Source organism: Ailuropoda melanoleuca, chromosome 1 (assembly GCF_002007445.2).
Source record: "Ailuropoda melanoleuca isolate Jingjing chromosome 1, ASM200744v2, whole genome shotgun sequence".
In the NCBI taxonomy this organism is placed as follows: Eukaryota; Metazoa; Chordata; class Mammalia; order Carnivora; family Ursidae; genus Ailuropoda; species Ailuropoda melanoleuca.
Genome location: NC_048218.1, coordinates 166,216,819 through 166,242,298, shown reverse-complemented (window position 1 = coordinate 166,242,298; position 25,480 = coordinate 166,216,819). Strand labels below are relative to the sequence as shown.

Below are 25,480 nucleotides of genomic sequence, written 5' to 3'. Positions count from 1 at the left end.
AGCCCTCGGGCCTGCCACACACCTTTTATCCACAATGTTATGGAATACTAATAGCTCCCCTGTAAATATGTTATTACACTTACTGATTTATAAATGAGGAATCAAAAGTTTCACCTGAGCTACTTGTTCTAGGCTTCAAATAGTAGTCGTAGCTGAGATTTGACAACCCAAATCTCCATCTTTCCCCTGGACCACCATGCCTCTCACTACCTATGAGGACAGTGGGGTGGGAAGGAATGGATTACTCTGTCTAGTTGGCCAGACTGGGCTACGTGTCTGCCTTGGGGTGCACGTGGTGGTGGTGACAGAGGTGGGGGTGGCCAGTATATTGGGCAGCACATCCAGTCTGTACAAAAAAGCCTGTTTCCTAAAGGAAAGCAGAGTGCTTACAGGAGGGAAGAGGACAGAGAAAGCATGGTGTGCAGACAGAAAGCAGTAACATCCCCAGCTTCCTAATGTGCTTTCCTAAAACTAACATTCACTTTGTTTTGTTTCTCTGACTACACACAACTATAAAATGGAGAAAGGAATAACTGCAGTCCTTGGGTACAAAGGAAGATCAGGCCGAGATTTGAACGTTTCCACGAATAATCCACAGAGGGAATGACAAAGAGCTGGTCACCTGCCTCTCTTGGGTTTCCTGCTGACATTTTTTTTTAGAATATTAAACAGCTTAGGGAGCATTCTAAACTATTTCTGAAGGAACTTAACAGTTCCAGAAAGGTCTTCATCAAGTCCTCGGTTGCATTGGCAAAATCAGGGTGAGCACAGAGCAACAAATGTGATTTTTGCATTCTACTAGTTGAGAAGGGATGAGATGAAGCTGAAACAATACTTAATGCAGGAAAGTGACTGTTAAACAGATTGGGGATGATGATTACCAAATGCAACTGATTCCCTGGAAAAAATGTTTTGGCTTTGTTATGGAGATTGTTACACAGAGTCTTCACCTCTCTCCCAGCTCTGCAGCTTTCTATAAAGAGTGATGTCCTGATTCATAGGTTCTTTGTCTCCATCACCTAGATCTGGGGAAAGTTCTTCTGTCCATCAGACTGCAAGCAAAAAACCAGAACATAGTGGTCAAATCATCATCATCGTAATGATGACTTGTTATATCATCAGAGAGCCTCCATGATAGTCACAGATGGAGTTCTCCAGAAGCAGGCATTCAGGCCAAGTTTGGGGTGCAAGATGTTTATTAGGGATCAACACGTGCGAATAGAAGGGGGAAGAAGCAGAAGAGACAGAAGAGGGAATTAAATTGTAATGCAGGCCTGAGAAAGCTTGGCCAACCTGGCAGAGAGCTCTGGAGAAAGTCTTCTTCCACCAGTGTCCCACATTGGCCCAAAATGTCCAGGCCATTTTAAATGCCCACCTCACTCAGTCATCCAACGCAGGCTGCCCCAGGAAGGGCATCATCTTGGGAAAAGGTGCTCTCTGCAGCTGAGGCAGCCCCTGGAGCTGCTGACAGCTGGAGGCTGGGCAGAAAGTCCATCTTTGACAAGGGATCTGGTGATACATCTCTGTCTACCATAATGACCACCCAGATAATGTAGTTACAAGGTCTCAGGGTTGGCATGGTGGGGGGTGACATCAAGGGCTGGTGGTTTGCCTAACTCCACATGAGATACTGCTCTTTCTTTGTTGGCATAATGTAAGCTTTCCCCTAAGCTCTTAGCGTAATTATGTCTTCTGTCTGCGTTAGAAAGATGGAACCAGCCATGCTTTTCAATTCATATCAGGATTCCAAGATAGGAACAGCAGAGTTTTCAGGAAAAGAATAACAAATTGTCAGTAAATATTTCCCCTTTTCAGTTATTTATTAACAGAATAATAGATCACTCCAAAACTCAGTGGCATGACACAACAACAATTTATTATTTCTCATCATTATGTGCGTGGATTGGGCTCAGCTAGGTGATTCTTCTGACTGATTTGAGGTACACTAAGGCCATCCATGCAGCTGCATTCAGCGGGGAATATGGCAAAAGCTGGGACATCCAAGGTGGCTTTCTCTTCTTCAGTGCTCTCTCCATATGGCCACTAACCATGCAGTGTCTTGGCCTGGGCTTCGCAGCATGGCAGCTGGTCTCCCAAACTGAGAAGCAAAAGATGTCAGTCTTTTTAAGCCCCGGGTTCAAAAGTCCCAGAATATTATTTCCATTGCATTCTCTTGATCAAAGCCAATCACAGAAGAGGGTCGCATTGCTCTTAATGGGAAGAATGACAAAGAATTTGGGACTATGGTTAATCTGCTACATTTTCCTGAAACAGGGTGTAATCCTTACAAATACAGATTCCTGACCCTATCTTCAAATATTCTGACTTTATTTGTCTGGGGTGGGATCTGAACTTAGTGTATAAGCTTGTTAGGGAATTCTAATATGGATCCTGTTTGGGGGAACCCTAAATTGTGATGTCTTTTGCCTTCTATTGATGCCAAAATGGCTTCCTCTTGTAGGAACCCCATGTGGCTTATGTTTGGATGAACTTCCATTCTGATCCCTAAAGGCTGCTCTAAATCCTGACCTATTTTACTTCCTTATGGGCCAACCAGAAACTTGAGAACGTAAGTTTCATTCTAAACAAACCAGCCATTGACCTGAAACATCACTTTTAGGAAAGTGTCCTCTAGTCAATAGTATCTACTGGTGGGGCTCTGAGTCTCTGAAATCCTCAGCCAAAACCTTAAGCTAAATTTCAGACCTCAGTCCCTGCTGTGCATTGTAGGTTTACAAGTGGTCTTTGTTCTCTCGAAACACTGATAGACCGTTGGTAATTTAGACTCATAGAAAAACTCTGTTATTTATTCAAAAGATTAGCTTCCTTTTCCCAGCAGACTTCTGTGCTGTGCTGAAATGATGTGGTCCTCCTGCCCAAAGTCTTCAGCTAGTAGTGTGTCTTATGCTACTTTTCAGAAATGATACAACTGGATCAAGCCGGGTGTGCTGTAAATATCATCCAGATCCATCCTCAGCAAAGATGGTGGCCACCAGGCAACTCGCATTTGTTTCTGGATATTAATTAATTGATAAAATACTATGATGGAGTGATACAATTAATGTCACGTCAAGGCAAAAATAAAAATGCAGTGATATCAACTGAAGCTTTATCAGGAGTAACCTTATTATTTTCATTAGGTGATTGCTAGGTTCTTTAATAAGGGTTCTTAACCTAGGGCAAGGGTCTGTGACTATTATTCAAGGGGTCAGTGAACTTAGAAGGGGAAGAAATGCATTTTATTTTCACTAACCTCAAACTTAAATAGCTTTTCCTTCCATTATGAATTATGAAATTTAGCATTTCCTCCCATTATGATGGTAGGCAACAAACCACAGCGACCTTAGGCGTACCTTTGACTGTCACCAATAGAAAGCAGAACTACTTTCATATCAAATACAAATGCTGTTGTAGATACCTTGAAACAACATCTATCACCATCACTGCTACTTTAAAATTACAGTAGTTATCACACCCACGGGTTGCTCTTACTGAATGTGTCCATAGAGAAGTACATATATTGTTATATCACAAATGTATTTTTTAGTACTTTGTTAATTTCAATATAATGGGTTCATTTGTAATCTATAATATATATGTAAATATATATAAAATGTGTTTTAAAACATTCTTCTGAGAAGTATCCATAGGCCACACAGTAGACACCATAGGGGTCCATGGCACAAAAAAGACCAAGAACCCACGCATTAGACTATCTGAATTGTTGAAAATAATTTCTAGATCCTCCCCAACCCAAACCGCAGATCACCTTTGGGGACCCCAGATTGAAAAGTTATGAATTTAGCTGTCAAGTAGACTCGGATTTTATCTCTAGTCTATTACCTTGGCAATTCTAACTCCTACTATCACCATACTGAAGCAACAGAGTGTAGAGATTAAAAGACTGGATACTGTGCCAGACCCTGGTCCACTGCGTACTAGCTGTGTGACCTTGGGGAAGTTACTTAACCTCTCCAAGAAGTTCTTCATCAGTGAAGTGGGGATAGCATTAATACCTATCTCTCTCATGAAGGGATTAGTTACTAGGCTTCATTGAGATTATGGGTATACATGTATTACTTGACACTCTACCTGGCACCTAGTAAGCATGGAATAAATAGTCCTGCTGCCTCTCCCGAGCATTCATCAGTTTTCATATGGCAAGAAGGTGTCCTCCTGTCTAATAGGGTCCTTAATAGATACTGTGTTTTAAGGGCTCAACTAATATTATTTATCAGAAAGGCCTGGAACCACAGTAATTGTATCCAGTTGTAACTTCCCTGTAACAAAGAAGCTGTCTTGGTGAGAGGTAGAAGAAACAGAGGGGCAGGGGAACCTGTTCCACATTTTGCTACATGGCAGTCTAATAATAGTAAATAAAAGTGGCTACATTGAGTAAGGAGATGTTTCTAAAGCATTGAGTCCCTTCTAGAGAACAGTAATCTGAAACATCCCTGTTGACAATAAATGAAGCATCCAACCTTTTTGTTTTTGTCTTTTTCCATTTGTACTGAGCTTCTAACATATGGAAACAGGAAGAAGAGGAGTATAGGAGTTTAGATTTAGAGAGTAAAAAACCATCTAGCAAAACAAAAGCCCCAGTTATTTGGCAAACTTTCTGCCCTTCTGCTGTCCAGCATGGAGATGTGGGTGTTTATTTTTGTTCCGATATTTATTTTTTTATACAGCAACCAGAGTCCCAAGGTTTAGATTCTTGCACCAGCCGTCTTCATAGAGCTGCTTGCCAGAGGGGGGCTTCCCATTTTTGCTTTTGTTTCCGTTTAATTGCTACTCTATCCTCCCCACTTACTGTTTTAGACACAAGACCCATCTCATCAGCTCTGTGTCAGACAGAAGAAAAGAGCATGACGGAGAACATGTTACATTTTTTAAAAATTCATTTTTGTGAGTTTGGCAGCATCAGTAGGTGGTTTTTCTTTTCTCTTTTTATTTTTTTTTATTTTTTTTTAAGATTTTTATTATTTATTTATTCGACAGAGATAGAGACAGCCAGCAAGAGAGGGAACACAAGCAGGGGGAGTGGGAGAGGAAGAAGCAGGCTCGTAGCGGAGGAGCCTGATGTGGGGCTCGATCCCATAACGCCAGGATCACACCCTGAGCCAAAGGCAGACGCTTAACCGCTGTGCCACCCAGGCGCCCCTTCTTTTCTCTTTTTAAATTAAAAACTGAATAATAACCGAAAAGTATGTATAATACTTGTGTGAGATACAACAAATAATGGTAAATGAACAACTTTGTACTTACCAGCCAGTTTAAGAAATGCAGCATTACCAAGAGCTTGCCCTCCCCATCCCACCCCTCTCTCTCGTTGCCCCTGGAGGTGAACCACTGAACTGGTTTTGTTTCTGTCATCTTTTTCCTTTTTTTTTTAATCAATAGTTTTACAGATGTACCTCTCCATAAATAATACTTCACTTTTCATGTTTAATTTTATATAAAAGGACTTATTCTGTACGTATTTTGTAATAACACGCTTTTGCTATTCAGCAGTGTTGAGATTTCATCCATGCCGATAGAGTCAGTTGTGCTTTGTTCCTTTTTCATTGCCGCATAATATTCCACTGTGTGATTGTATCACTCATCCATTCCACTGCTGCTGGACATGCGGGTTGTTACCAGTGTTTTGCTACTACAAATATTGCTTTAGTGAACATTCTTGCCCTCCTTCTGCCTGTGTGCAAGAGTTTGTCTAAGAATAGCTCCTAGAAGTAGGACTGATGAGTTTGCAGGGTTTGAACATCTTCAACTTTATCAGATAATGCCACACTGTTCTCCAAACTGATTATGATCTTGCCAGTAATGTACAAGAGATCTGATTATTTCACTCTTACCAACTCGAGGACTTGTCCCTGGTCACTTCTCCAGTGAGCTTATGAAATTGAAGGGGGGCTTAATGTTCTTTCCCATGTCTGCCGTTCATGATTTGTCTTCTCTCTTGGTGGCCTTCCCGTCTTCTCTGGCTAGCATCAAATGGAAAGACTATAGCCTCCACACACAGTGAAAAGGTGGAGTGGACATGTCATGTCCAAGTCTTAGAACTGCTTTGGTTAGGCAGATGCCTTTTCCTTTCTGCATGTCCTGTGCTGAGGTTGGCCACCAAAATATCCAGCTTAGGGACGCCTGAGTAGCTCAGTTGGTTAAGTGTCTGCCTTTGGTTCAGGTCATGATCCCAGGGTCCTGAGATCGAGCCCCACATTGGGATCCCTGCTTGGCTGGAGTCTGCTTCTCCCTCTCCCTCGGCACCCCCCCCCCACTCTTGCTCTCTCTGTCTGTCTCTCTCTCAAAATAAATAAAATCCTTTTTAAAAATCCAGCTTAAAAAAGTAGGAAATTTGTCCTTCAGCACCTTTTCACTTCAACTTACCAACAGTGGCTCAGTATAAAGAAGCAACTACTAAAATGGATTTCAGTGTATGTCTTGGATTTGCAGGTGAGCCCTAGACCATCAGGAGGAGAATCTGAATCTTGCCCCAACACAGCACAGATAGCCTCACTTCCATCACTTTCCCACTGAAACAACAAGGAAATAAGGTTCTTCAGCCAGTTGCTTTGCTGTGTGTCTTACCAGGAAATTAAGAAGAATCGTAATGGGTAGTTATTACCACCCCCCAGTTCCTTAGGTAGCATTTCTCACATCTGCTTTATAAATCCTTCTCAGTGGCCTGATTTTATTCATTTCCTAGTGCTTGACAAAGAAACCACAAAGAACTACTTAAAGAGAAAAACACTGATTTTATATAAAGCAATAAAAAACCAGACAGCATTTTGGGGACATTTTTAGAAAGAGGCTTCCCCACTTCCTACATTCTAAAATGAAACTGTTTCTGCTTTGTGATGTTTTAAGAAAAGGCACAGGTTTTAGGCGATGCTATTCCAGAACACTCTGTGTTTTAAGTTGTAGTTTAAACTTCTTCCTTTGACAATAGCTGGTCTTAACAAGTCCCCTTACTCTCCGATCTACTCTTCTCCCAGTGCTTTTGCCAAAACACAGGTCTGATCATGTTTTCCCTTGTTCAAACTCTCTTATTGACTCCTCCTACCTGTGGAATAAAGTCTGAACTCTCTCCATAGAGTAGTAAAGAGGTGAGGTCTGGCCTCTGCTTTCTTCCCCAGTCTGAATTCTCACCCTACCTCCTCCTCCATTAGAATCCTAAAAAACAAAACAAAACACCTTATAATTCCCCAAACCCACTGTGATGTTCTGACAGCCAGCAATGCCCATGGGATTCCTCTTTTCCTTATAAGGTCCTTTCCGCTTTAGCTGACTGGAAAATCCTCATTTACCTTTCAGGGATTAAAATGACCTCTAAGGGGGCTCCTGGCTGGCTGAGTCAGTACAGTGTGCCACTGTTGATCTTGGGGTCCTGAGTTCAAGCCACATGTTGGGCATAGAGATTATAAATAAATAAACAGATAGATAGAATTACCTCTAGGAAGCCCTTCTCACAGAATGCCTCCTTCTGTAAATCTCTATGTGCCTCTCTTAATGCATGTACCACACTGGGATTTCTCTTTCATTTAACTCTAATTGCTTTCCTCCCCTACTTGACACTGAGCTCTTCCAGGACAGGAATAACATATCATTCATCTCTGTAGCAAACCCCTTAGCATAGTTCGTGGCACCCAATGAATGTCCCGTGAATGAAAATCAAATTGGCCCCTACCTCATTTCCACACCCATCTCATGCTTGTGTGTGTGCGTGTGTGCATGTGTACGTGGGTGTGTGTGTGTGCACGCGCACTGACGCGTGCTTCAAAACTGCAGTCCTCTGGGGCACCTGGGTGGCTCAGTGGGTTAAGTGGCCGACTCTCGGTTTTGGCTCAGGTCATGATCTCAGGGTCATGGGTCCAGCCCAACCTCAGGCTTTACGCTCAGCAGGAAGTCTGCTTGTCCCTCTCCCTCTGTTCCTCCCCCGCCTCTCATAAATAAATAAGTAAGTAAGTAAGTAAATAAATAAATAAATAAAATCTCCAAAAACAAAACAAACTGCAGTTCTCAAGGAGTGCTACGGTTGCTCACCAATCGTGCATACCAAAGCGTCTTCTAGGAAACAGACTAGGCGTGCTAAGATAATGAATAGTTCAAAGCAATTCCCTTCAAATGAAAGGATGCATTGTTCATGTCAGCTGAAGACGACTTCCTCTCTGTGTTACACAGGAGAAGAAAGGAGAAATATTCTGGGAAATAAATTTATGGGAGGAGTTGTAGAAGTTTCATTATCTCAGGGGCTGACTAGAATGTTCCCTCCTTTAAAAAGTTGAATTTTTGGCATTTGGGGGTTTTTTTATTTAAAAAAAAAAACAAAACCACACAGCTTGCTTCCTGAAAACAAAGGAAATAATAAACAATGGCAACTCCCAATTTTACTCTGATTATTTGCCAAGAGTCCTCTTAGTTCATGTGGTTCTATTTCATTAGAGAGGGCTGATTAGCATAAAAAGAATGCTTCTAAATTAAGCTACCCAAATATGCACTTAGTTAATACTCGGGGAGCTAATTTATTGTGTTATTTAAAATATAAATTGGATAGCAAATCTATTTACTGAGGTATAACAGCTAGGCAATGATGCATAATTTTCTCTTAGCTGTTGAGTGGTTTTTAATAATCTATTGAAATTTAACAGAGAACCATTTCATTATGGGAAGTGAATAAATACTAAGAAGACTAACATTTAAAGTACTATCCACACATGGAGAATAGGTTTTAAAAATTAATGATATTTGAGGAACAAAGAGGGAATTGGGGTTTGCTTTTTAAACAGTAACATTTTGTTGTTTTAATTTGAACTATAACCAGATTCACAAAATGGTTGTGGAAATGTTAAACAGAACCCCAAAATAAACACGGTGGAGGGTAGAGTGGGGCAGAGAAAGGGGCAGTGTGAAGGAACAAAATAAAGTTGTGTTAAGATACTGCCCCATTGTCAACTAGACCAAGGGTACTATTTTTGCCCCGGACAGTCTTTGGCTTGGTAGTGAAAACCAGTGGCATCATGAAAATGTTGTGCCCATTGGCATGTCCTGTGTCCTCAATTCCTGGAACCGGGGGACATTTTCAGGTCTGGGGTCCCCTTAGGCTGTGGGTCAGAAACACAGTTGAATCCAGATACCTTCTCTGGTTAATAGTTGTCCCACACAGACAAGCTTTGGAGTGTCACAGGGGCTCCGATACAAACAGATTATCCATGAATGCAGTGGTGTGGTCTTGAAACCATTACTGCCAATTATACTAGAATTCTGTGGGGTAGGCAGGAATGGAAGCGGGCAGCAGGACCTTCTCATCTTTCTGCAAATATTTGAAACCTGGCCCATCTGATTTCCTGAGCCAAGATTTCAGAGAAGTTTTGGACGTTACAATTTACTGATCTGAATAGATGTTTCTTTACTTTATTTTGGGAGAGAGAAAGAATGCTTTAATGTTTCATCTTTCCACGTGAGAGACAAAATGTCAGAGAACTAGGGGTGGGAAGGTAAACTGGCTTGGGAGGGAGGGGAGACACTGATCTATAGTGTTTGCCAATTTCCGTGGTGTAAATATTCCCACCGTGGCTGATTGCAGGCTACCAACATGTGACACCACTGAATGTGGAATTGGGCAGCAATGTGCACAATCAGCTGTCCAGAGCCAGTGCCAGAGCTCTAGCACACAATGCTAGAACCGTCCCCCGCTGCTGCTTGCAGGAGGTGAAACTTGAGCTGGTTGGCCGGCTCTTGTCTCCCTGTTACCTGGAGGACAATGAGCCGGGCTCTCGGTCCTCGAAACATTCCCAGCAGAGAGCATTTGCTGCTGTAACCCCTGCCCTCTCCTCCCAAAGAAAACTACAGATGTAGCTCCTAAAGCTAGATATTGAGTAAGAGTAATTAATGAACTGGATTTTGCTTTTTATCCTCTTGTGGATTTCAAATATAAAACTGGACATGGGGAAGTAAACTTTTGATTATTTTTTAACTGCATCAAATCCCGTGTTGCAAAGTGGGTTCTTAAAAGGGTGAAAAAGACAGAACAGCTTTTTGCCATTCTGCTAAGACAAGTAAGGTCTTGCTTGCTTGACATTTCTGTGTGGGGAGACGAGGGTGTTTGGCATTGCAAGTGGTAAAAGGGGGTGGAGGGAAAGAATGGGATGGATCATGGTGTTGGCAGGTTTAAGGGATAAAATTCACTCTAGACAGTTAAGTCAAGCATATTGACAGAAGTTTGAGCTCATATTCAATCTGCTTTCTTACTTTAATTGGGACCTTTCCCATGCGAAGGAAGAATTCATAGCATGGAAATAAAAAAAGCCTGGAAGAGAAATAGTCTCCCTCCTCAACAATATAATTCTTCCTTCTGAAAAAGTATAGTACCATCTTTTATATTATATTTATTAGTATTGTAGCTTCTGATCTTTCTCACTCTTAAAGGGCAAAAATATTCCTTTGACAATAAAAAGTGAAATAACAGTATGATGACTATTGCTAGAGTGCTTAGTATATGTCTATATGGCACGTGGTGCAAGCTTATTATGTATTTGTGAACTGAGTGCTGTGCAATGGTTAATGTGCATTATTTCTTTGAATCCCTACAGAAAGTTAAATATTCTTAGAGGGACAAACCATCCTAGATTGCCTGGCACTTTTTCAGGTTAGCACTGAAAATCCAGTGTTCCCAGGAATCCCTCAGCCCTGGGCAAACTGGGACAACTGGTCACCCTAATTCTTACCTTCAGATAAGAGAATAGAGTCAATTAAGTCCCTTTGCCGAAGTTACAGAGCTGGACTCAAACCCAGCTCTGAATCCTGAGTTCACGTTCTTGACCACCATGCCAAATCACTGATCAAGGGAAGAGAAGGCTCTAAGTTTAGTCATTCATACCAACCTTGCTGAAATTAACACAGAGATTCTTGGAATTACTTTAAAGAAAATTTCCATGACTTTTTTCTTTTCTTTTTTTTTTTTTTTAATCAGAGACATTTATAGCACACTGAAACATCTAGCTGATTTGGTGAGATGAAGTTAAGAGAATTGATTGAAGGGTCTTCACCTCCGGCATTCATTTTTGTATTGTACCTTTCTAAAAAGACAGGGTATATTACTTGATCCCTAGATTTCTTCTAATTTCAAAGTTCCCTGATTGTCAGAAGTCTGTTTTTCATGTTGCAGAGAAATGTTTGTGCCATTTATTCTCATCCTTCTATTTTGTCTTTTCTTTTGGAGACATAATGCTTTTTCTTAAAACCACTATGAGTTTGTTGATGATACATTGTTTTATTATCTATCCTTTAATTTCATTCTTTATGAATTTTAATTCTAGTATAGTTAACATACAGGGTTATATTAGTTTCAGGTGTGCAAAATAGTGATTCAACAATTCTATATAGTACTCAGTGCTCATCACGGTAAGTGTGCTCTTAATCCCTATCACCTGTTTCACCCACACCGCCACCCACCTCCCCTCAGGCAACCACCAGTTTGTTCTCTATAGTTAAGAGTCTCTTTCTTGGTTCGTCTCTCCCTTTATTCATTTGTTTTATTTCCTAAATTCCACATATGAGTGAAATCATGTGGTATTTGTCTTTCTCTGACTGGCCTATTTCACTTAACATTATACTCTCTAGATCCATCCATGCTGTTGCAAATGGCAAGAGTCCATTCTTTTTGATGGCTGAGTAATATTCCATTGTATATATACCACATCTCTTTTATCCATTCATCTCTCGATGGACACAAACTGCTTCCATAGTTTGGCTATTGTAAATAATGCTGCTATAAACATCAGGGTATTATCTATCCTTTTAGAAATTACAGCACACATACTGACTTTAAAAAGTTGACTTTAAATTAGTGCATTTATCATTTTGCGGATGTGCAAGTATCTGACAATATCTTAACTCAATTTATGCCACCTTTTGTGCAACTGCTGTCTTTTTTTTTTTTAAAACTTCTACGTGGTTCATACTCCATAAGACATTATTATTATTCTTGACATTCATTTCTTTTTATCTGCACATGTAAATTCTCGGTTGCTCTTCATTCTCCTCCATATTTTCATGTATCCATAGGGATGATTATCCTTCTGTCTGAAGAACAATCTTCAAATGTGTCTTTACAGATCTGTTGGAAATAACTTTTTCCAGTTTTTTGTTCCCTTGAAAATATCTTTATGGAGTCATTTACATGGGAATCCTAGGTGGCAGCTACTTTCTTTTAGAACTCAGGATACAGGGATGCCTGGGTGACTCAGTCATTTCAGCATCCAACTCTTGGTTTCGGCTCAGGTCATGATCTCTGGGTCGTGAGATCAAGTGTCATGTTGGGCTCTGCACTCAGCATGAGTCTGCTTGAGATTCTCTCCCTATGCCCCTCCCTCTGCTCTCTTTCTAATAAATGAATAAGTAAAATCTTAAAAAAAAAAGAGAGATACAATTCCACTGTCTTCTAGCTTCCATTGTTTCTGTTAACTAGTCAGCTTTCTTGCTTTTTAAAATTATTTAAAGTGCAGTTTCTTTTTCCGACAACCTTTAAGATATTCTTTCTGTCTGTGGTGTTAGCAGTATACTGTTATGTGCCCAGATGTGGTTAGTTTCCTCTGGGTTTTTCCTATTTAGGTCCATAGAGCTTCTCAAAGCTGTGGCTTGATGACTTCTGTTGATCTGGGGGAGTTTTTTACTCATGATCTCTATATTTCACTATGTCTTTTGCACAGTACCTTCCTTCTCTTCTTATTCTAGGACTCCAATTAAACATAGGTAAATACTTTGTAATCCCATGGCTTTTTTTTCCTCTTTTCTGTGTTTTCCACAACTTCTCGAATAATTTGTTCCTAGTTATTTTAAAATCTATACCTGATAACTTGAATATCTGGATCCCTGTGGTCTCTTTTTGCTGTCTGCTTTTTCCCTTGGTTTTAGTCATTTGATCTTATCTTTTGCCATGCCTACTACATTTTATTGAATGCTGGACAAAATGTATGAAAATGATGTTATCTTCCTCCAAAAAGGCTTTGATTTTTTTTTTTTTTCCTGAAAGGCAGTTAATGTAGGGGCAGATCACCTGCTCCAGTCAGGGGCTGACGTGGTGATTTGGGGCTGGATTTCAGGTTTGGGGAGGGTAACCTGCTTCTGGTTTTCATTACTTCTAAGACTTGTCTCTCAGGGGTCTAAGAGAAAGCCTGTGGTATTTACCAGAGCCATGCCTCCTTGACAAGCCTGAGATTCCAAATTTTATCTTTTGTTTCTTTTGGGTTTTCATTTGCTTTTATTTTTTGGTCTCCCTAGCACCCTAAGCTCCACTTAGCTGTTCATACTCTTATCTGTCACTTTTTCCTTGGCTTCTTGGCAAGACAAACTTAGAAATTGGTGGATTTCTCAAACAGATAAGCAACACAAAATGTTCGGTTCACTTCTTCTCTGTGATTCTCTTTTCTCCATAGTCTTGGCCTCTCAAGTCCTGGTTGCTTTATGATACTTTCAAACAGCGTGTTTTTTTTTTTTTTTAAGATTTTATTTATTTGACAGAGATAGAGACAGCCAGCAAGAGAGGAAACACAAGCAGGGGGAATGGGAGAGGAAGAAGCAGGCTCATAGCAGAAGAGCCTGATGTGGGGCTCGCCCATAACGCCGGGATCACGCCCTGAGCCGAAGGCAGACGCTTAACCGCTGTGCCACCCAGGCGCCCCCAAACAGCGTTCTTTTTTTAATTCAGTTTTTACTGTTCTTGTGGGGTGGGGTTGGTTTGACACATGCTGTTGCTTCATAGTCAAAGGTGGAATCCCTAAATTATGATATTGTTGCAACTGGTTAGGTAAGATGGTGTATCTAGAAAGCCCTTAGGGAACTGTCAGGTAGCACCAAAGCTATGTATTGATATCTCTAGGGATGGGTCCCACTGTGATGGCTACATTTTGGCCAGCGGAAGCTCCTTTCCCCCTCCTGTTCAGTAATGCTTTGCTGCACTAGAATTGCACACTGGTAACTCTCATGTTTTCCCTGAGTGCTTTGGGAGAAGCTTTAACCCTTGATCTCTACTTTGGCTTGGGGGTGGGGGGAGGTGGGGTTGTTGTTAATTTTTTTTAAGTGGATTGCCCCATTCTATTTTTAGGAGGTGGCTAGCAAGCTTTGGCTAATTTTTAAAATCTCATTCTCAAGTGCCTTTTGTTTTTTTAGTATATGTTTTACTTGAGTGTGTATTTATTCTATTTCTACTCATGGGTAGTGTCCAACAGCTAAAAGGTAAGATTTTATAAAGATGAAAAAAGATAAAAAAATAATAAAATAACTTTAGTGTAAATCAGAAACCACAACAAGCACGATTCTTTCCCTGTGTCTGCATCCTCCTGTAGTGAGAAACAAGAACTATAAACCTATCCTATATTGCCCCCCTCCCAAACCCGCCTCTTTTTTTCTTTCTCAGTTAATAGCACCACCTCTTGCAGAGCTGCCTGGGTCGGAAGCCTGAAATGGGGAGGGTGTGTATGTGTGATGGGGGATGCTTGCACTTTACCTTTTTAGCTGATTAGTCACGGCTTTTATTGCTTCCACCCTGACATCTCTCTTCTCCTGCCCCTTCTCCCCATGTCTCCCGTGCACCCACATCCTCTCTCACCTGAACGGCTGGTCTCCTAATTCGCCTCCCTGCCTCAGTATCATTTCCTTCCAAATCAGCCCCCTCGGTACACATTAAGTCATCTTTCTATAATGCACATCTGAGCGTATTACTGCCCTGCTTGAGATCCTCTTGGATACGTCCAGAAGAGGCAACTCCACAGGCACAGAAAGCAGCCTAGTGATTGCCAGGGGCTGGCAGGGAGAGGAGAATGGGAAGAGATTGCTAATGGATATAGGGTTCCCTTCGGGGCGATGAAAATATTCTGCAACTAGATAGTGGTGATGGTTGCACCACATCGTGAATGTACGAAATGCTGCTGTTCATTTAAAAATGGCTAGAATGGTAATTTTATGTTATGTGTATTTTAACACCCACGCACACACCCCCACACACACACCCAGCAGCATGTCATATGGGGCACCACATGGTCTCACTAGTATTTGTCTATTCAACTCTCCCTTTTCTTTCCCCTCAACCTTTCACATGCGAACCTCCTGCAGGCTGTTGCTTGTCGTATGTGCCGTGTAGCTTTCACGCTCCACTGCTTTTGCAAGGGCACTTCCTGTGGGTGTGGTGTGTCCCGCCCCCACCCCACCCAGTACTGTCTGTCCAGACATCTGCTCCTCCAAGACCCCCACGAAGTCTCCCCGGACAAACCTACACTCACACTCCCAGGGTGAATTTCCCTTTCTGTCTCGTCACCTCTAATGGCACAACTGGGAGACCTTCACTGCCAGATCTGTTTTCCAGTTCCAGGGAGGATTGTATCCTTTTCTAAAAAATAAAGTGGAATGAAGCTTTAAAGTGTTTGCATAACCCTTTTAAAATTCATGACACATCTGTGACCCCCTGGAACATCTGGAATACATGAGTTGAGAGATTTCAGCTCTCTTGTGGAAACACCCAACATACACAGTTTCTGACGAGACCATTTCTATCCAGGGAGGCTTGGGATGAATCTTGTCCCATTTGAATGTGGCATCATGGCCCTGTCACATTTTGTTACACACCTCTAAAAACCGCGGAGTAGTTTGTGCCCTTGATTTGTGAGTGGTGAGCGCTTGGCTATAAAACAACAGAGTGGCTTTTTGTTTTTTTTCCAGCACTCATAAATTTATTTGAGGTTAGCATCAGTAAAATGTTGTCAATGTGCTAGGAAACACACTTTAGAATTTTGTGGTGTGTGAAAAAGACTTTGTTCCCAAATGAGCTTTTCTTTCCAACCTTAATGACACCGTTTATGAAGACATTTGGTCACTACGTGTGGCAGCTCAGAACTGGACTGGGCCCCATGCAGGTTACCGAGAATTGTAACACCCAACCTTATCATCTCTTCTTCACCGCTTGGTTATCATGGTCATAGAAGTGTGTTTGTGTGTGTGTGTGTGTGTGTAAATACCAGGAAAGCGGATGACCAGGAGGAAATATACGAAGGTGAGGCCATGAGGAGGTGTTAAACAAATTTCTGTCGTTTTCTCCCCTGATAAGAATAGAGAATTGCCTGGTTTGTCACAGAATGGAAAAGGCTCTTCTAAACCTTGGTTCTCCAAGAGTAGTCTTCGGACCAACAGCATCAGCATCACCTTGGAATTCTTAGAAATGCAAATTATCAGGCCTTGCCCTAGACCTTCAGTGCTGGAAAGCCTGGGGGTAAGGCCCAGCAGTCTGTTCTAACAAGCTCAGGTATTTTGATGCACATTCAAGTTTGAGAGCCACTGTTTTAAACAACTCCCTGAAACTAAGATTTCTTAATGCTCAGGTAGGAACACGGTGTTTTAGGGTAGTTTGATAGAAGCATTTGATCCTGGATTTTGAATAGGGATAACTGTTGAAAGAATAATGACAAAGGCTAATATTTATTGAGTACCATTCCAGTCCAGACGCTATGCTGAGTGTTCCATGGACATTATTCCACCAATTGCTCATGTAATTCCCAACTATCCCAAGAGGTAATACTTTTTTCTCTCTTGTACAGTGAAGGAAACTGAGGCTCCAAGCAGGTAAGTTAATTGCCCAGGGTCACACAGCTTGCTGTGCCTCGAGTCGTGCTCCTACCATCCTGACTCCAGGCCCAGGCCATAAAGCACTAGGTCACCCCCCATTAGCTGCAGCTCTGGTCTGGGAGGCAGGATGACCGTTAGCTCTTGGATTCAGCTTACCGCTGTTCCAGACCATTGCTGCCAGATTCATTTCCAGTTGAGGCAGCAGCTGAGTTTTGTCACAAACATGACTTCGTTAAGTGTCCTCAGCTGAGCTGAAGTTGCACAGAATCACTCATCAGATTCCTGCCAAAGCCGGAGATTTGCATGGGAACCTACAGGAAGAGAATTCTAGCCTGGGATTGTGGGGGCAGCAAAAGTTTTCCTCTAGAGTCACATGCAGGGGCTCATGACACGCATACGTTTACTTTCCATCTGTGACAAAGTGAGACATGTTGGGTTTCCAGACACAAGCCTGTATGCAAATGGTAGATGGGATCCACTGTCATGGCAGCAAGGGACAAATGGCCATTGACGGAGTGTGGCATACAGCAGGTGTTTCCAATTGCGTTTGAGGGTTAAGTCCAATCTCACATCTGTAATGGTGGTCTACTTCCCTCACTTGCTTCAGAGGGCTGTTGAGAGCTAGGCGAAGTGTTCTAGGACTAAGCTGTAAAGTTTGGTTCAAATGTAAAGAATTATTATACAAATACTAGGAATTGAATAAAAACACTGGTGTGTGCATCAAAAGCCAGGTCCCAGCTCATTCTCTCAGTTACAATTGTGTGACTTGAACAAGCCTCCTAATAGCTCCATATCACTCAGTCACCGAGGTTGGTATGAATGGTGCTCTCTGCAGTTAGTTGTGCAGTGCACAACTTGTGTAGCTGTGAGCTGCAAAGCAAAATTCTTTAATCATGTCTATCCCACTTACTGCATAGCAAGGTTGTAAGATGCTGGGTGTTGGGGGTGGATTATTAATATAATAAGTGCACTATGTAAATATATGTGTACTTTTCTTCTGTCTCAGTTCCCTTCTGATTGAGGCAGGTAAAACAAGCTATGAAAGGCCTTGTCAAAGTGGCCTTTACTTGCTGATTGTGATCTAGCAGCTAGAACTTACTGAATGTGATCCCTTTCCTGCCTGTGTTCACTCGCTTAATCCACTACTAACTCCTGGCCATTTTCCATATGTGCCATAGGACGTGGCAGGCCACTCTGCTTTCTCCTGCAGGGGGCCTGCCAACACTCAGTGTCGGTTCTTTCCCTTTCGGTGTTGAATCACGAAGGCCTCTCCTTGTCCTCTACTTGGGATGTTTGTTGAAACCAGAGGCTTTCCAAGGACAGAGACCAGTCCCCATCCCAAACGCTGCTTTTTTTTTTTTTTTTTAAACCGGTATAGCACCAAGCACAAGGGTCTGAACTCACCTTAACTGTAGGTGTTTCAGAATGCTCTGTATATCTTGTTAGGTGACACAGGTATCCACCGCTCCCTGGACTCAATGAGTCCACTCTTAACACAAGTGCTTTTCATTGTGTGTTAATTTTACATAAAATCTGGGGGAAGTGGACTGGTATCCATATTTGACTTTGAAACGTGTCAAAAAGATAAGATGGATAGTGTGAGAAAATGAGTAAAGTCAGTGTTAATGAGAGAATCTAAGTGGTAAGTCTATGAAATTCTTTCAGATTTGCTCTATGAATATTTTTCATAATAAAATGTTGGGGAAAAAAGAATGTTCGAATTCTGTGCTTCTCAAAAAACTGGCCTTTAAAATTTCAGGTGTCAAGGACTTCTCATGTTTGTCGTTTTAATTTTTTGGAGAATCAAAATATCCCCTGTATTTATAGCCAAGACTAAGACGGCAGGTAGAGCTCAGTGTGAGGGCCACGTGGCTCAGTGGGCTGAAGGGGGGAGGTGGGTAGATGCCTCCACCCATTTTGGGGGCAGAGCTGGCCCCAGGGTAGGTCTTCACACCTCAGGGGCCTCACCAGGGAAGAGTAACAGACAACATGGAGTGGCGGACAGCTCACTCCCAAGAGGAAAGAGACAATTTTCAAGTTCCATACATGTGAAAGATGAACACAACTTTGTGTTAAATTAAATAATCACACAACTGTAAACTTTTCCTACCTTAAAGTATCTATTATTAAAGCTATCAAAACTTAGACAATCCGCATATCAAAAGGCATGGATTGATAGAATATGTTGTGTATTTGATGGAAGATTTAAGAATGCTTCAGTCTGAACTAAAACTGTCCATTCATGGAGAACTTCCATTTCTCTAAATTCTAACTTTTCTTTTTCTTCTCGAAGGTAATTGTTCGAGGTGGAGGACACATTTTACCCTATGACCAGCCTCTGAGATCTTTTGACATGATCAATCGATTCATTTTTGAGAGAGGATGGGATCCTTATTGATGGATAAGCTGCTTTCCTAAAAGAAAGAACATCGGGGGGTTTTAATCTTGGAGAAGAAAATTATCAAAATGGAAACTGTCATATAAATAATCAAATCATCTTTTTATATCTTTAAAATGTTTCTCATCAATAAAAATTATCCTTGAAACAAGGAAGGTTCTGTGTTGGGGGAGAGATCCTTCATTACAAAATTAACTTGCAGAAAATGCTACTCGTGAGTAAGAAGGACCTCTTAACGGATGGCAAGAATGGATTCTGAGACCGTGTTTCAGATGGAAGCAGATACGTGGGAAGTGGAGGCCTTGAGTAGGAATTTTTTTTTTTAATTTTTTTTTTAAGATTTTATTTATTTGACAGAGATAGAGACAGCCAGCGAGAGAGGGAACAGAAGCGGGGAGTGGGAGAGGAAGAAGCAGGCTTACAGCGGAAGAGCCTGATGTGGGGCTCGATCCCACAACGCCGGGATCACGCCCTGAGCCGAAGGCAGACGCCCAACCGCTGTGCCACCCAGGCGCCCCATTGAGTAGGAATTTTTAATTCCTTGGAAGAGTATGTGCGAAGTGCAAGAAGTGAATAAAGTTGTAACAGCGTCTTGTTCTGTAAATAACAGAAGAGTGTGTCATAGTATGCTCATGAAAGTGTGTGGTAAGTACATTGGGTAAGAGCATCGAATTGCCACTCCAAAGGGATGGGTGCAGTCATAGTAGTGGTGGGCAAGAGTTTGGACCATGGAAAGTCTTAGCAAGAAAGGTAGCTTGGAATTCTTTGAAACAGAAATCTTCTATATAAAAGTAATAATGTACCAGTTGGTGATACACGGAGGTTCTTATTCAAAGAACACACTGCATCTTTGTCTTCTCTTTCTTTGTTTTTTTGCTTTTTGGTTTTTCAGTGTGTTGGCTCATTTCAAGTGTACACATTTATCAAACAGCCTGCAGGCTGCATTAGTTATGAGCCATTTTAAATTTGGGTTTTAAATTCCGTACTTCTTTAAGCCAAGTAAAGAACAAACTCATTTTGTATAATTGTTGGAATATCCAAAAAATTTGAGATAATCTGGCATCAAAATACCTACATTTATAAATATGCATACATTAGTAATTTTCCAACTAAAATATCACATCTTGGCACATCTCTCCTGTTTATGCGACATGTGCTCTCATCTCTGAAATTCCCCAGCACGTTTGGCTTTTTCAACATCATTTCTCTCTCACATTACCCATTTATGAATTGGCTCACTGGAGAACTAAATTTGAAAAGTCAAAGCCTGTTCTTGCTGCAAATATTTTGGGTTCTTTTAACTTCTCATTTTGTGCCTGATTTCATTCAGGTTTCTGATCTCCCTTTGTTGTTGTTTTTTTTTAATAGATATCTTTCACTGTACCCCTATACTACCAGACATCAAATCAAACATTCTGATCACAAACAGATTTTAATTATTGCAGAGAATAAGCTAGAGGGAGTGTGCAAAGAGTTTTGTATGTAATCCCACCTGCCATTTAAATTGTTGCATTTGGTCCCGAAAATATGCAGTGGGAAGGGCACCAACTGTGGCTGGGAGAGCAGGAGTTTAGTGCCATGGGTATGCCCTGGACTTTTTGGGGTAAGTCACTTCACTGTCCTAGCTTCCCAAATCTCAAAGAAGACGGCCAGAAGAGACTCCCAAGTTTCCTTTCAGTTCATGTATCATTGTACTAAAATCAATTTCACAAGGGTACCATGAGATATTATAGTCGATCTTCATTATTCATAGATTCCGTATTTGTTTCACCTATTCACTCAAATTTATTTGTAGCCCCAAAATCAATCTTTGCTCACCTGTGTGGTCATTCTCAAACACGTGCAGAGTGATGAAAAGCGTGAGTTGCCCATCGTGCAGGTCCTCAGCTGCGGTCAAACAACTGTTCTTTTATTGTCTATTTAGTGCCACGTTTTTTCTGCATTTTTGTGCTTTTTGTTGGTGCTTTTGGTATTTAAAAGGGCTCCTAAGCACAGTGCTGAAATACTGTCTGGAATTCCTCAGCGCAAGAGGGCTAAGACGTGCCTTATGGAGAAAGTACATCTGTTAAATAGTCTTCATTGAAGCACAAGGTATAGTGCTGTTGGCCACGAATTCAATATTAATAAAGCAACAATATATATATTTTATAAGGTTTCTTTAAACAGAAACACACATAGGGGCGCCTGAGTGGCTCAGTCAGTGAAGTGTATGATTCTTGGTTTCGGCTCAAGTCATGATCTCAGGGTTGTGAGATCGAGCCCAGTGTCGGGCGCCATACTCAGTGAGGAGTCTGATAGGGATTCTCTCTCTCTCTCTCCCTCCCCCTCTGCCTCTCCCCTCACTCATGCTATCTCTCTCTCTCTCTCTCAAATAAAATCCTTAAACAGAAACATACATAAAACAAGGTTATGTACTAACCGGTTGACAAAAATGTTGTGACCAGAGGCTAGTAGGAACCACATCCTGTATTTCCCTCAGGAGCAATGGTTCAGAATTCATTAATTCAGTATTTGGAGAGATGTTATAGAAGAGAACTAGAGTAAACAGAGAGAATCGACTGTATTTACGGAACACTTAAGAGTGGGGACCCACACAAAATAATAGCTCAATAAACAAGTTGTAGATGCTGTCATGTTTATCATCTTGCTGCCCCAGGCATAGGACAGTGGGAAGTACTGGGGGCCAACCTGCCAGGTCTTCCCAGAGCAACCCTAGCCGACTCCCCGGAGGGTACACTCCTATGGAGACTACATCTGGAGGTGTTTTACTTTAAAAGGGAAGAAAGGATAGTTCAGAGACCAAAGGAAAACAAGTTTTTTAATTTACTTGGAGAGAGTCCTTTGTGTAGAGAACCTTCGTGTGGGGTACACACCTTCCCACTCATGCGACACTCAGGAAAATCCATTAAGATGCCCCCTCTAGATCCAAACATGAGACAGTCTGATGTCTCACATGGCTGCCATTGCCGTAGCAACTTACACATAGAGAAGGAGATGTAGGAAGGCGAGGGGAGGGACCTTCTCATGGTTCTGGGTCTAGCCTATTACCAATTGCAACTTCCATGCTTACAGGATAATATCAATGGGATTAATTTCATAAAAACAAAGCCTCCAAGTAGTAGGATCTTTATAGCGCTTTGCCATGCAGTGGGGAATGGCCAAGTCGGCCTCTGGTACCACACTGGTCACCTCATGGCAGTGTATTTAAAGGAGCTGTAGAACCTGGGAACCAGTCATTCATTCTTTCTTTGACCAAAGGGTAAGTGTTGCAGAAGAGCTGTCATTTTCTGTCATGGCAAGTGACTGTCGTTAGTATGTCATCCAGCACATTTTTTTAAAAGTAAACACACACAAAAATACATACATACATACACACACAAAGAACAAACCCACAATCTGTCCTTTCAAGGTTGAAGTGGCACTTTGACAATTAGTGAAACAGTCATTTCCTTTCAAAAGAAATTCAACCTATGGCAAGAACATTTTAAAAACGGGTGTTTGGAAATGTTTCCATGTACTTTTGCACATGGCAAAGAAAAACAAACGTTATTTATTTTTTTTAAAGATTTTATTTATTTATTTATTTATTTATTTATTTATTTATTTGACAGAGAGACAGCCAGCAAGAGAGGGAATACAAGCAGGGGGAGTGGGAGAGGAAGAAGCAGGTTCCCAGCGGAGGAGCCTGATGTGGGGCTCGATCCCAGGACTCCGGGATCGTGCCCTGAGCCGAAGGCAGACACTTAACAACTGAGCCACCCAGGCGCCCCAGAAAAACAAACTTTAAATCAAGGAAAATTTCAACAAACGTCTTTGCACAAAAAGATAGGATTGAAAAATGAGTTTAGGGACTTAATAAAGCTCATCGAATGAGGTATTTCTTCCATTTGGATCTATATATCTCTGTCTGTGAAGTGTCTTCTTCAGCTCTGATGGACTCTGAAACCAAGTGTCAAAGCAAAGTGAACATATAACCAGACTTTGAATTGCTATATCACAAAAGGTGACCCAAGATGTTTCAAATATGACAAAGCATATGCAACACATTGATTCTGTTAAAAATATTAACAGCAATACTTTAGAAAGCAAAACTACTTTGTACTACAAAAAATCAGTTTTTAAAAATCAAGTATGTAAAATTTCATCTTTATCATTTTAAAATTTCTATTTTGATTACTATTTTATAATGTAAAAGTTATTAGCACAGTAGTGGTGTGATTATACTCCATAAATGAACGAATAATTATATTTTTTGGCATGCCTCCAGAAGTTTTTAAGTGATGGGGTGAGGGGCGCCTGGGTGGCTCAGTCTTATTAAGCGTCTGCCTTTGGCTCAGGGTGTGATCCCAGGGTCCTGGGATCGAGCCCTGCATCAGGCTCCTCTGCACTACTGGGAGCCTGCTTCTTCCTCTCCCACTCCCCCTGCTTGTGTTTCCTCTCTCGCTGGCTGTCTCTCTCTCTCTAAATGAAATCTTTAAAATAAATAAATAAATAAATAATGGGGTGATACATAAAGATTTGAAGAGCACCATTTGAAGAGGACAGAACAGGTCCACATTTGACAGTGGCCTTAAACTATGTACTGGTTTGGTTAAGTTAAAAAAGCAAGGCATGTGGGGTGCCTGGGGGGTGCAGTCAGTTAAGTGACCAGCTCTTGGTTTGACTCAGATGGTGACCTCATGTAGTGATCCTGAGATAGAGCCCCCCACCCCACCCCACCCCCGGGCAAGCTCCAGACCCAGCAGGGAGTCACGCTCTAAAAATAAATAAATAAATCTTTAAAAAAAAAAAAAAGTACAGCGTGTAACCATACAGCATGCTTTCATTTATAAGAAAGGAAGGGAAATTAAATAAACAAATAAGAGAAAGAGGAAGGGAGGGAAAGAAATAGAAGTTTTGTAAAGGGTAAGTGCTTCTGGAAAGATAAATAAGAAACTAATAACAGTGAGGGAGAAGGACTGGGTGTTGGTGGTGGGTGTGAGGAAGACTTAGGATTTTTATACAATTTTCTGCTTATATGTTACATAAATATATACACACACATTTTATATACACATATATAACATAGTACGTGTGTGTATGTGTATAAATACATATACATACATATACTGTGTGTGTGCGTGTATATATATTTATGTAACATAACCTATATATAAAAGTGGTCCCAAGATCTCAGTGAAAGAACTGCCCTTTGGTCATTTTGCTGTGGAGGCAGAGCCCTGAGATAGGTCCCAATAGACTCAATCTGCTCAGCAAAATCCCAGGAGTGTTCAGGTTTCCTGGGCAGCCTGACGGTGGAGTGATGAAGGTGCCAGAAATTCGTGAAAAGGAGGGGTTGGAGGAGGTAAAAGAGGGAGACTGGCCACATGTTGGCTGAGACCAGAGAAAGCCGGAATTCTGCAGAACCTGGAATTAGGAACAAAGTCAGCCACTGCTCTCCCCACCCGCGTTGTGCAGAAAGCAGGGCTGCGGGGCAAGGGAGGCTCGCTGAATGCTGTTGCTGCCTTGTGCTTCGGCGGGGAGCGGGGAATGAGTTCATTTGACCTTTGGGTTGCAATGGTCAGGACGTAGAAAAGCACTTCTGTTGCAATGGGCTTATCTCTTGGGAGGCCCATGGGGTAGGTCTGCAGCGCCCAGCCTTGACCCCTGAGAAGTTGTTTCCACATGGCAGAACAGGGGTCTGTTTGAGCTGTACATACCTAATTCTGTGAAATCAGAGGTAATAATCACAGCTATCCTTTCTAAGCCCCTAAAATGCACCAGATGTTCACCAAGACATCACCAGGGAAATGTTTTCCCATCCATAGATGAGGTCATGCACCTCATCGGTACGAAGAGATGCGCTGAGTTTCCACAGCCATTGACAGGCCAGTCCAGATTCAAACCCGGGGGTCTCTCCTTCAACTCCAACCTCTCTGCACGGAAGAGACATACAGCTTCCGGATCCCCAACTGCTTTCTCAACTGATGATCTGGGCAGGGTAAGTGTCAGTGACCCATTTGGGGTCAGGAAGTGTGTATCCTCATTAAAAATGAGCTTTAGGGGACCTGGGTGGCTCAGTCGGTTAAGTGTCTGCCTTTGGCTCAGGTCATGATCCCAGGGTCCTGGGATCGAGCCCCCACGGTCAGGGGCGGGCAGGTCCCCTGCTCAGGACCTGTTCTGGGTGGCGAAGATATCAGACGCTTAATAAGACTGCTCAGGACTCTGCTTCTTCCTCTCCCTCTGCTGCTCCCCCTGCTTCTGTTCCCTCACTCTGTCTCAAATAAATAAATAAAATCTTTAAAAAATTAAAATTAAAAAATGTGCTTTATTCTGAAAGCTGTGTAAACGAAATCCTTGGAAATATTTTGACGCGGTATCTGCCCCACCCAAGAGGAACTAACGTAAACATAAAGTATGATTCTTCGAAGAGTACCGAAGCTGTCATTTAATTATTTATTTATGTGCCGTTCTTCAACTGTCCTTTCTCTTGCC

General features: G+C 41.7%; 1 protein-coding gene across 2 annotated transcripts in view; it reads left to right on the top strand.

Annotated features, from left to right (window-relative positions):
* CPVL (carboxypeptidase vitellogenic like) overlaps positions 1-19,037 on the top strand; it is a 124,146-nt gene extending 105,109 nt beyond the window's left edge. For both annotated transcript variants that reach the window (XM_002912852.4, XM_011223398.3), the window contains exon 13: positions 18,902-19,037. In XM_002912852.4, coding sequence (XP_002912898.1) covers positions 18,902-19,006 — 105 coding nt within the window. In that variant the 3' untranslated portion in view covers positions 19,007-19,037. The remainder of the gene's footprint in view (positions 1-18,901) is intronic.
* The last annotated feature ends 6,443 nt before the right edge of the window (positions 19,038-25,480 follow it).